The following is a 13,189-nucleotide window of genomic DNA, read 5'->3' as shown; positions in this document are numbered from 1 at the left end:
CTTGTTCTGCCAGAGCAATAATTCTTCCCCTCTGAACTTCCGATAGCCCAATGTATGGCATTCTTGTTTAGTTTTCAAAAATAAATAAATTATAAATTTGAAGCGACTTGCAAGTGAAACAGTAAAATCGACACTGCTAGGTAAAACATTATTATTTATTATTAATCTGCCTGTCCTTGAGAGTAAATACTTGTACTTTTTTATTGCTTGCAACAAAAAATATCTTACTAAAATATTTCGTATTAATACAAGGTGATTCCATATAAGTTTGGTTGTGTGTATTTTTCCGAATTTTTATTTTTCGACGTACAAGAAAAAAATATTTTTACCAGTATCGTCCATAGGGGCTTATAAATATTTTTTAATAAATAAAGTACCCCACTGCATTTTTCCATAATAAATGTTATTTTTTAAATCCTTGTTTAGTTTTGAGCAAATTTGTATTCTTGAGTTTGTTTTATTTTTATATCTTATTTAGTACTATTATTGTGTTTCATACCCGTTAAAGCATTTCCTATTGTTTTCTAGATTTTCCTGTGTACGTGTCATTTTTTTTTTCAATATCAAAATTTTCTCTCTTAAATAAACATATATTTAACAATAATAATATATGATTTGATATTGCTTGAGAATAATCTTTAATAATTGATTTCCAAGCATTTGAATTCATTAAACTTGAATGGAGTCATCACTCGAAACATATTTGTAAATGTTTTTATTTTTTGGACCTAATTATCGATACAATTTCAAGGATTTTATTCGACCAAAAACCCCCATTAAGCAATAAAATAAATCATTGTTATCGCTCCCCGATAAGAACGCTATTTTAAGTAGTTTAAACCATTAAAAACTAAATATACCTGCAATAATTATTATTGTGCAAACGATAGTCGGCGAGTAAACAGAGAGATGTATCACAACTTTCAACATACGGATTTCGAGAGTTGGCTGCGCCTTTTTAATTTCGATAAATCAGGTGAATTTTTATCCCCTACATTAATTACTTCTTAATAACTAAAAGCGGTGTTAGTGTTCTTACTAATGCACCGAAAAAAGAACCCAGCAATTTTCACGTTGCCCCTAATATAGACGATTGGGAAATAATCTCTTCCGATACAGAGGCCCAAGATCGGCAAGAGAACGAGGCGAGCGAGGTGGAGAAGTACAAGATGACCATCCAGCGGCTCGAGGAGGAGAAGAACCTTATGCACACCGAGATCGTGCAGCTAAAAGAGATGCTAAAACGCGAAGTGAGTCCGGTATGTCGAATTTAAACCGAGAAACTAATAAAATTAATTTACAGGTGGACACTTTGGAACACGAAGAGAAGAGAAACGAACAAATGGTGAGCGAGTACAAAATAGTAAGGCATCGCTTGGATATGCAACTGCACGTGGCCAAACAAGAACTGGAAAGCTTAAAGGTATACCTACATTAATTGGTGAAGAGAGAAATTTTCTTGTTATCGTTGAGGTTTGTTTGCAGGTAAAAGTGTCAAATTGTCCGGACTGTTCGAAATTAGTTGAGGTTAATAAGCATGTGGGGGGAGCTGGTGATCGGAGTTCCGGTGAGGAGCGGATACGCGAGCTGGAGTTGGAGCTGGCGCAAACGAAACTGGCCCACGTAGAAGCGGAATGTCGAAATCAGGTAATTGCCCTATAAAGTTGAAACAAGGAGAGTGGATATAAGGTAACATACACGCAGAATTGACGATAACTGGGTTCAATATGGATAAGGTGTTGTAACATTGTAAAAGAAAGGTTTTAACTCTTTTTAAGACTCTCTTAAAGATGAATTAATTTTTTGTATTCGTCATATTAATGTTTCGAATTTTATATTCCAAAAACTGTTTCGCCTCAATTTCGTTTGTGCAGATGAAAATAAAGCCTGGTTCATAAATTCCGTACGGTAGTAATTCCGAAGTAACACGTATGACGCAAGGAAAATAAGCTACTAATATTCGAATGGAGATATTCATAGTTTGCCGTATGCCTCAAGAAGTAAGACGCATGAAATGGCTTAATTTCATTTCTTGCGTCATATTCTTACGGAATCGTAAGTGATCGTCAATGTTCGCCAATATAACCAATCAAAAGGGGCAGGCTAGTAGGGATTTCAGAGAGGAAAATATTCAGAAAGAGAGACAGGATGAATTTTGCTACGGTTTTTTATTTCAATTCGCACGATCCTGACGGCATAGAGCTTACTTCTTACGTGTTACTTCTTACTGCATACCCTACGAAATTTATGAACCAACCTTAAGTTTCGAAAGAAACATTAAAAAAGGTATTCATGTATCCGAATTGGAATTTTCTAAAAAAGATGTTGTCACGATATGGCGTAAAGTAATCAATCCTTATATTGCTACAGCTTGTACAGCTATCGACACAACATTTTTTGATGAAACTATTGATTTGGAACATATGTGGTTGGCTGTTAGGGTAAAGCGGCTGCAGTTTGCTGGGTATTCTATACAGGCCTCCTTCTTGCAGTTATACATTGCTGTCCGCTGTAACGAAGTTACAAGATTTTGTCTTTATTTTATAGTAATAAGGGTTGGCCCAGGCAGTATTAAGAAAACTTAGATAGAAACCAACTTAAAGAGGTTTTTAGCCTGATGGAAAGGTTCGATTTCTTATAGGTTATACCTAGTTCTCCGTTGACTATGTTGTAGTCCCTGCCTTTATTGTTTTCAGCCCTTGTTTTTCTTAGGACAGTAAAGAACCACAAAGGCCTGAAACTGAGAGGTTTTTCATCATTATGCTTCCAGTTTTCCAGTTATTTTCCTTTCATGCTGTTGCACTGTTTACATGTTCAATTATGCAAGTTTCAAGGTTTACCTACCTTGGGAAGCCCTGTTAAATAAAGGGTCATACCGTGTTTGGCAAAATATAATATAAATCATGATTCAGTTTCCTGAAAAGCCGTTTTTCTGGTACACACGTGACCGACATCCAGTTTTGAGTTTGTTTAACTGAAACTAAGTTTGTTTACCATATAGGGTCAAAGCCTATAAATCCGTACCGTTTTCATGACGGTAAACTCTATTTCGATTAAGTTTTCCCAATTGCATATTTATCCAACGATTGATTCCGAGGATGTTCGTGAGTCGTCGGCATCCAGATTCCTGTCATGGGTATAAAAAGGCTCCAGGTCCACCCAAGCTGACACATTCGTCGCAGTAAGGTCGTGCCATACCTTTCGAGCGAAGTACCAGTAATCTTTCCGTATTTCAATACCGTTAAATTTTCAATATTTACATTAAAACTGTGTCTTGACATTGACAGCGTGAATTGAGTTATGTAAGAGCCACCTGTTGACAGTTGACAGGCCGCTTCCAAGCTCGCGTATTATCTCTATCGAATCCGTTGCTATTAATATCGTTCCGTCCCGTTTTATTTTATTTTGAAACTGTTGTTTGTTTGGGCCCATCTTCGTGTTTTGTAGGGCAGGCAGTAGCCGCGTTTATTAATTATTACTTGTCTTCTCAAAGTGGTGAAAGACAAGTAATAACCGAGTCCATGATATTATAATTACTATCTGTATATTAACAGAGCAGGGGTAAATGTTGACCGATTGATTGAGATTGCTTTGCACGGGCACCCCTAAAACATACTGTTTTGCGTCATTAATAGAGTGCCGAATTTTCCGGTACATTTTCCCAAATAACTGCCTGTGCAGTAAGAAAGATTAATAGCAATAAGATCTCATTATAACCGGACAGTCTACTTTCAATATCTACCTGGTTTCTCCACTGTTTAAAGGCTTACCCGAGAGGCTAGAGGGGACTCTAAGCTCCTTTAATTATTTAGAGTGGCGTCCAAGGCATTTTGTTAACATTTCTCCTATAACTGTACAAAGAAATAGTAAGGGGGTTGACGGAAAAGTTAGAAGGTGGCCTTACGTCAAGTACGTACAGAATCCCGCTACACCGTATTGGGCCACATGTATGACTATTTATCTTAACAGGAGATATTAATGTAAATTTACTCTTAGAGACTAGCCGCGAAAAATTATTTTTTAAATCAATCTTAGAAAACCACAACTTAGTCCAGGTGATTGACGGACCAACTCGAGTATATGAATTTTCTAAAAGTCTGATTGATGTTATATGTGTGGATCGAGGTATGCAGGTTATTAAGTCGGGAACAATGGACATGTACGCTGTAACAGACTTATGGTTTGTTTATTCTTTCTCGAATTTAAGCCTCGATGTACATAAACCTCAGCTGATAACTTATCAAGTGCAATAAAAAAATGAAAAAAGACTTACCTGACTTTTCAATTGAATAAGGTTAAAAATAATTCTAAAAAGATTTGGTCAAAGTTGGAAAAAGTTGGAATTGTTATTCTACGGTTTCATTTGAAATCCCTGGTAGCCTGAAAGATGTCACAAGAATTAGCAATTACTTTGCCAGCATAGGCGATAAGGCCATGCCAATGGACCCGGAGCTTGGTCAAATATTATTCGTCCAACACTATATGTAATCTTCATCGAATAACACCTTCAAATTATTAATCGTTACAGAGTATGATGTTTATAAATAATTTTCGCATTGATGAGATTCGTTACGATATGCTTCTGTATCTGCATTGATTTTTTGGCTCCTGTGATAACGACTATTTACAATAACTGTTTACAGAATGGCGAATATCCTATCATGTGGAAAACGGCATTAGTAATGCCACTGCCCAAGCCTACACGTGTCGGTAGTCTTGATGAATTACGACCAATTAGCCTCTTGACGATACTTGGGAAAAATGCTTGAACGACTGGTTTCCGACATGATGAACAATTTTGTTTTACTCTTAACACATACTGCCAGATTTTCTGGTCAAGCTTGTGACTGGTTCTCATCATATCTAAAGCAGGCAGGTTGTGGACCTTGATGGGACTGGGTCTGACATTCAATATATTCAAAATGCAATGCCTCAAGGGTTCATTCTTGGTTCCGTACTTTTTTGCCCTTTTTACTGCTGACTTACCATTTCAGATTCATCAATGCTTAGACAGATGACACTCAGCTTCTATTATCATTTTATCCTAAAGATTCTTGCGGAGGACTTGCTAGTGTCAATGTTAATCTGGACATTGTCTCGGACTGGTCTTCTGTGCATGGTTTATTGCTTAATGCCAAAAAAAGTGTACACCTGATTATAGGGTCCGAGCAATAACACCTCTACAAAAGGACAAAGCGCTCCAAAAAATTTTGCTCGTTTGGGCCATGCACTTCGGGTTGATTTTCAGGTGAATTCAGCTGTTGACGCTGCCGTTGTTCGTTACGGCTGCCTGCAACGCTGCCAGACTTTGCAGATTGCCGTGAACGTTAGGATGCTCTATTACTATCTTAAAATAATTAAATCTATATCTTTAATTCTTTTTATAATTTAAACTTCCATTTTTTCAAATTTTATCATTTATCTAATACCTTGTTACTTGCCAATAGGAGTTCTTTCTATATAAATCTGACAACGGCGCATCTACTAGTTGTGCCACCTGACGAAACGAGAAATTAGGTTGTTTATATTTATGTTCTGTGGTTGCCGGTATTTCTGACGAGATCCGCAGTAAACATTAGCTCATTTTTGTGTTTTTTTTTTTCTAAAATCGGAACTGTTTATTACCGCAAAACGTGTATGTTATATTTATGTAAACTCTTCGCCGTACTTTTAAATTGCAAAATCGTATTTTCGGACTAGAAAAATCCTCGGAAAAACCGGTTCTCAGGCGCGCAGGCCGCGGTTTTATTTGTTTATATCAGACTTTAATACTTTAGTTCGTGTTTAATTTAATGTTTTTCTCCTAGGTCGGCTTGTAGTTAATACCAGAGTGTAAATATGCTTCAAAAGTGTTGGGTTCCGGGTTGTAACGGAATCTATAAAAACGGACCTAAAGTGCATGTCTTCGGTTTTCCTAAGGATATAAATCTAAGGCGAAAATGGGTAAAAGCCATACACAGAGATGACTTTGAGTCTAGATGATTTATATGCAATACTTGAAGCAATAGACCTTACTATTATTACCCTGCCTTTGGAGGAAAATGTTACCAATAATGACAATCCTGACTGTGACTAATATCCAAATACTACTACCAATACCCTTGGCAATACTATTCTCGATCATGTCAAACCATCAAGTGACATAAATAAAATGAAACGTGTGTTCGATTTTGTGTCAAACATACTAAAAAGTGTTAAAAACATTGAAGACAACAAAATAGTGCATGCTTTAGATTCTATTTGTGAACAATTAGCTTTGCTTACAACTGCAAAGGAAAGGTACAGATATTCAAGTAGTACAATAATTTTGACTTTATAATCTATACTATTAGTCCTCATGCGCACAAGTATTTAAGAGATTATGGATCCCTAATTTTACCACATCCTCAAACTATAATGGGTATTTGTAACAAACACATGACCGATCCCCACATAGATAAAAAAAACGTTTTTAACTTATGCCTGAAATGTGTTTAGTTTACTTAAGGATCATGGGAGATTTGTGACACTACTTTTTGATGAAATTCATATTGACCCTTACATGGACTATAAAGGCGGTAATATCACTGGAACATTAGTCAATAACAAGTCTCTAGCTTCCTCAGCATTTACTTTTATGATTACAAGTGTGTGTTCCAGCTTTAAGGAAGTAGTAGCACATAGCTCCCATCTCCAAAATTACATCAGACATACTTCATAATTTTATTAAGACAATTATTGAAAATTTAGAGGAGATTGGGTATCTAGTTTTTTTTTTATAAGTAATAATAATGCCATTAACGGGAAAGCCATGAGTCATTTTTCAACTGCAGACCACTTAGCATTGTTTATCCTCATCCCATAGATAATCAGAGACCATTATTTTACCTATTTGACACAGTTCACTTACTTAAATGTGTATTTAATAATTGGCTTAACTCTAAACCAGACCAAAAATTTTATTTTCCTGATTTTGACACTTCAAAGAAAAAATGTGCTTCTTTTTCTGCAATTAAAAAATTACATGAACTGGAGTATGCTAAGCTTTTTAAGCTTTTAAAGTTAATATATGTATTTATGTGTATATAATAACATTTTTTACTACTTGATGGTATAAAAAAATTATTATAAATACCTAAATACATATGTTGAATTTTGGCGCAGATGTAGGGGAATTGGGAGTCTGCATTTAATATTACACCATAATATTTAACCTGACATTCAACCAGAACTAAAACATACCTTTGAATGTTTCCTGAACTCTATTCTATTCCTAGCATTTTTTAAAATAAGCCAAATATTGAGATATTAGCTTGTGAAATCGCTTGGTTTTTAAAAATCGGTGACCCCCATCGATGACGTCACGCGCCAAGCACTAAGGCCTTGTCTTTGAGTGGGTGTTGGTCTGAGGCCTTCAGGGTTAAGTTCATTAGATTCAATTTTACAACCATTCATATAAAAGGAGTAATTATCCCGTCTGTTGAATATGCTTAACATTTGGGCCTTGTAATGGATGTTGCGATGAATTTTCGGCAGCATGTTTTGAAGAAGCTGTGCTCTGTTTACTTAAAATTGGAGAGCCTTTATTCTTTTAAATATGTTCTTCCTGACCATATGAAATACCTCTTGGTGGAATCCTTAATCCTGCCACAGCTAGACTACTGTAACTTGGTTTACTACAGCAATATGTGTATGCGATAACTAAATAAAATTTAACAAACGTTTGTCCTTTGTAGAATTTAACGCATCAACTTCGTTCGACGGAACAGGAACTGAACACTGCCAAAAACTCGTGGCCCCCCTGGATGAGCAAAGCCCTTAGCTCCATAAAAGAAGTAAGAGGTTTCATATATTTTATAAAATAAGCATGTTGGTATCTCTCTTTTTTATTTTTACTCTACCCCTAATCCTCTCCTAATCTGTTTCACTTTTATTTTAGCCCAAATCCAATAACAGAAAAGTTTTATAATCGACCCTAAAGTCTTCTATCTAATGCATGGACCGAGGTAACTCTTATGTGGATCGATCCACGGTTTTGTATTAACGGAAAACGTTCAGATTCATTTCATTCGCAGAGTTGCTTTTAACACTCACGCCATCCATCGGGACACCCCTGTGCCGTCTTCTCTTGTAACACAATCCAGTTATGTAATTATGTTTTTCACGTTTTAGGTGGCCCAAAACAAACCGAACGCCACCCAGTCCACGTTCATTTCCCACATAAACAACGTGTACAGGCGGGACAGCGCCCCCTTTCGGGTGCCCCCCGAAAAAGAAACAGTTAACGACAACCGGCGAGAGTCTGCTCCCGTTATCAAGGATTCCCACAGTTGTAACAGTTTGAAAAGCACCCATTAAAGAAGAATGAGGCCTATGATGATTAAGTATGGTGGTTTCCATGTAATATATTATTTGTTAGATCTGAAGTTTAGCGTGTATAGAGTGGTACACCTTATATGCTATTTAAAGTTTACTTGAGTGACTTTTTGGTTTTAAAATGACTGTACTGTTTTATACAGTCATGGTATTTTTTTTTACGTACTACTACTACTAATGTAGCTTTACATAACTACTGTTTGTATATAATGTTTCCTTAAAAAGAAAATGTATTCTGTCCAGATACAGGGTGGCCCTTAAGAAAATTCATTTTTAGCAAGTTTTTGAGGTATATTTCAAGTCATTTCTAATTTATTCCATGTGTTTTTATTAATATTTTTTCACTTTATATAATTGTTTTTGTATATAAGTCAAAGGACTAAAAATAATGAGTAAGTAATTAATATATAGAGAAGTAAAAGGATAATTTTTCATTGGTATCTTGCAGTCCTGGAATTATTGGATAACCTCAAAAAACTTGCCCATATAAGAATTAGGTAGATTCCGAGCATTAATTTTGACATTATTACCGTTTTTTGCTTCATATTTTTTTTGGTCAAGTGGTTTCTCACCAATAGTAGTTGAAGGAATTTTTTTCTTATTCTTAATTTTTCACTTAGCTCAAGCTAAATCGACCTGCTGAAACCAATTCTAAGGTTTCAACTGCCTGGAATTATTAATAAAATGACGTTCAAAGTAATTTCTCTCTTCACCTAATCCTGTTGAGACACAGTAATGGTATCCTCTAGCTTAACTTTTATATTTTGTACTGCAAATTACATTTTGTTGTTAAACAATTATGACGCAAATTGTTCTATATAAATTGATAATACAAAATATTATTATATTTATTTTTAAACAAATTCAACTATGGCTTTCTCAAAAAAAATATATGATCTAGAAAAAACAAATAAATAAAAATCTTCTCAATATCCCTATAGCCTCAAAACTTTTTTTGAATTCTTTAGGAATGCTTTATTTCTTCCAGGCAGTTGTAAACAGAAAAAGCTTGGAAAAAAAATATTTTCACTTTTTAGGCAGTTGAAGGAATTTCGTGAACAAAGTCACATTGTTACTAATATTATTATTAATCATATATATATTATTACTATTTTCTTTTACCTCCAACTACCTGGAAGAAACTCTGAAGATGTAGCAAAATTATGTATTACTTAAATGGCAATGATACATGTATTTCTTAATTTTTTGTATTAGATCAATTGAATTTTACAGGAATGTTTTGTTTTTTCGGGCAGTTAGAATCAAAAAAAAAATACTTCAACTGTCTATAAGAAATAATTTATTTTCAGGTAGTTGAGAGCATTGTGAATTTTTCAGGAAGTTATAATTCCTCCTAAGACTCAACTGCCTGGAATAAATTTAAAAAATATTTTACTCATTGTACGTTTACTCATATATTAGCCCGGAATGGTAAATAAATTAGCCTAATTAATTTCCTGGAAAATATAAAACTAGATACTGCTAGTTAACTGCCTCTTCAATTTTTAAGAAATCTTTTATTCCTTCCAGGCAGTTGAAGTTTTTTTTGCCGATCGCAACTGCCTGGAAGAATCCAGTCAGTATTTCATTATTGAAAGTTGTTATTTAGTTGAGGACATTTTTCAGGCAATTGAAGGTCTTTATTTTTGTTTTTAAAAGCAGTGGTCAGATTTTTTTATGCTCTCAACTGCCTGGAAGAAATTTAAAGAAAATGTTCAAAAATCATATTCTAAAAAGTTCGAATAACTTAACTGGATACGATTCACCTAATCCAAGGTATCTGAAGTTAACATTCATTTCTTCCAGGAATTTGGAGAAGTCGTTTCTCATCAATTCCAAGCAGTTAAAGGAATTTTTTACTTATTACCGGTGTGTAAGAATGACAAACGGTTCAAACTGCCTCAAATCAACTAGGAATAATGGCAACCGTCTGTATTGAATAAAAGGCGTATTTAAATGACAGACATTTAAAATAATGCCTTGAGAAAAAAGGGAATTTTCAAATTAAGTATACCATTATTGCAAAATTTCTTACAGAGGTTTGTGATCGAAAAAAAAATTATAATTCTTCCAATCAAGCCTCTAGGTGTATTATTTTGCTATTTTTTGAAAAACAGTCTATTAATCAAGCTGTTATTGTGAAAAAAAGAAATCGGTTATCTCGGTGCAACATGCAACTACTTAATTGTATTAATGTTCTACTTGACATAACTGCCATATTAGCATAAGTTCATTTTTTTATATCATAACTTGTTGCATACATTAACTGAGCATTGTTTTCTGGCTTTCAATACTCTAGTGATATTCTAGTTAGTTGATCCTTCAAGTTATGTGATTAATTGCCTTTGTTCGTGAGGTCTTGTTTGGACTACACAGGGTAGAGGAAAGTCTACTACACCCTGTTGACCTTTTTTGACTGTTGACCTTTATGTTTCAGTTACTCTATCAAACAATAGACACGCGTTTTTTGACCCTTAGAATCAGGATTTGTAGTGTACTTTGACGAAGGGAAATAAGTATGTTTGCAAGTCTCGAGATTGAAGAATTCAATAAACATTCGTATTGTGGTCTTCTCGGTCAGTCAATTCACCCAAGTGTCATGTGAAAGATCATTCTGAAATATGTTAAGAACAGAGTAAAATTGCTGTTGTGAAGATCTAGAAATCATTAACTTTACAGATATTACTTACTGGAATTAGTTATTAATTTATTCCAGGCAATTGAGATTGAAATCTACTTTGAGAATAACAAATATCCAGAAATCATGTTCTATTGGTAGAAAACTATACATGTATTACTGCTTGGAAAATATCCTTAATTTATTCCAAGCAACGGTTGAACTATGCTTTTAGGGTGGGAAATATCAGGAAACTATGTTCTATACATTTTCTGTCTCTACCTGTTGCGATTTTCTGGCAAGCATTTATTATATGATCGTCAACTGCCTGGACGTATCAGAAACATTATACAAATGAGTGGAAAAATAGGAAAACTATTTAACTCAAAATTCCCAATACAGTATTGTATGGATAATCCGAACAGAAAGTTGGCAGACCCCATTCGGTTTACCAAAACTTTCGGATTATAGGATTCATAATAAAAAAATTCTGATAATCCGAACACGTTCGGTTTATAGATAACTTTCTTCACCATATAAATGCACTCTCACCATAAAATATGTTTGTACATAATGGATTTAAAACCCTTTATTTATGTGCATACATAAATGCATATTTCAAAATAAAAATAAACTTAACAGGAAATCAAACAAAAGATTCAGTAAAAATTTATCTAACAAGAAAAATAATTACGACTTTTAAAGAAACCAGTTAACTGCATACATATTATGAACATACTTCATTGCCTCTTAATATTTTATTTGAATAAAATTGTCCAGAGTTCTTTGAACAGATTTTTTGATGCTTAGATCGACAGCCTTCTGTCGAATTCTTCTTAGAAGGATCACTTCATACAGTGGCAATTCATTTTCCTCCGCCCAACGTAGACACTTATCAAATGAGATCACCGCTTCTGTGCTGGACATTTTTTGTATAAGTATCAGCACGATTCACTTTGTTCACTATCTCCACTAGATCAGGTCCTTCATCTGACAAAATAGAATCACATATTTCTCCTCGTAAAGCATGCAGGGCTATCAAATCTTCTTCATCCCATTCATCCATGTCCCTGGCGAAAAGAAGTTGACACTACGATTTTCTCACCAGTTTTTCAGGCACTTGCTTCCAAGATTCGGCTAATGCAAACACAGCATCCTTTAGCGACACATTCTTTAAACATTGCGCAATGTTTTCATCATCTTGTACAAGTACCTCTTGCAGCAGCCTTTTTCGATACGTGATTTTTATATTTTGGATCACATTCTGGTCCATCGGCTGAACCATGGCAGTGCAGTTAGGTGGAAGAAACATGACTCGAATATTACCATCATGGCTGGCTAGTTCTTGGCCTGGTCTGTGAGCTGAAGCATTGTCTAGTATTAAAAGGGCTTTCTCTTCAAAATTATTGATTCGAAGATACTTTTTTACGCTTGATACGAATTCACTGTGGAACCATTCTTCGAAGATAACTCGATCAACTCAAGCATTTTTTTGGTTTCGGTAACAGACAGGTAGGTTGCTGTTTTTGAATGGTCTTGGATTTTTTGATTTACTGATCACAAGCAACCTCAACTTATGTCGTCCACTTGCATTTGCGCAAGGCATAAATGTAATTCGGGCTTTACTGATTTTACGACCCGGGGCACCCTTTTCGTCTGCGTGTACTAATGTCTTTTCAGGAAGACCGAGTTGCTCAATTTTTTGTTTGATTTCTATACGAAAGGGTTCCACAGCATTTTCGTCACTCGACAGCTTTTCCCCGGTAACTTTCAACGAGCGGATCCCAAATCTGTGTTTGAAGCCTTGAAACCATCCTCTGCTAGCTTCGAAGTTGACTCCTTCGTCATTATTCATTTCTGTGAAAAATTGGCGAGCATTTTGAAGTATGATTGCTTCGGAAATTGGTGCACATGTTTCTGTTGCAAAAACTATGTATACACTGCATCTTCAACATCAGAAAATTCCGCTTTGCGCATCGTTTTTCTTGTTCCCGGACCTTTTTCAGTACGCGACACATAACGATTAATTTCACTCTTTTTTTTCTTGATATCGGATATTGTTGACTTCCCGACATTAAAGCGTGTCGTGTCGCCAAGGACGCGAATGAACATCCGGAATCCAGCAGACGTAAAATTTCAGCCTTTTGTTTAAGACTTAATGTGACATGCTTACGTTTAGAATCCATGGTTTAAATGAAATATGCGATACATATACAT

General features: G+C 35.0%; 1 protein-coding gene across 5 annotated transcripts in view; it reads left to right on the top strand.

Moving 5' to 3' along the window:
* LOC126741588 (rab GTPase-activating protein 1-like) overlaps positions 1-8,405 on the top strand; it is a 45,422-nt gene extending 37,017 nt beyond the window's left edge. For 3 of the 5 annotated variants that reach the window (XM_050448072.1, XM_050448069.1, XM_050448068.1), the window contains 5 exons: positions 1,090-1,250; positions 1,304-1,423; positions 1,486-1,647; positions 7,716-7,814; positions 8,152-8,405. In XM_050448072.1, coding sequence (XP_050304029.1) covers positions 1,090-1,250; positions 1,304-1,423; positions 1,486-1,647; positions 7,716-7,814; positions 8,152-8,337 — 728 coding nt within the window. In that variant the 3' untranslated portion in view covers positions 8,338-8,405. Of the gene's footprint in view, positions 1-1,089; positions 1,251-1,303; positions 1,424-1,485; positions 1,648-7,715; positions 7,815-7,918; positions 7,986-8,151 lie in introns of all 5 variants that reach the window. The other 2 variants (XM_050448071.1, XM_050448070.1) reach the window with 2 other exon arrangements.
* Positions 8,406-13,189: the final 4,784 nt, after the last annotated feature.

The sequence above is a fragment of the Anthonomus grandis genome, chromosome 10 (genome assembly GCF_022605725.1).
Source record: "Anthonomus grandis grandis chromosome 10, icAntGran1.3, whole genome shotgun sequence".
In the NCBI taxonomy this organism is placed as follows: Eukaryota; Metazoa; Arthropoda; class Insecta; order Coleoptera; family Curculionidae; genus Anthonomus; species Anthonomus grandis.
The sequence above is the reverse complement of the archived record's forward strand: the minus strand, read 5'-3'. Positions and strand labels throughout refer to the sequence as shown.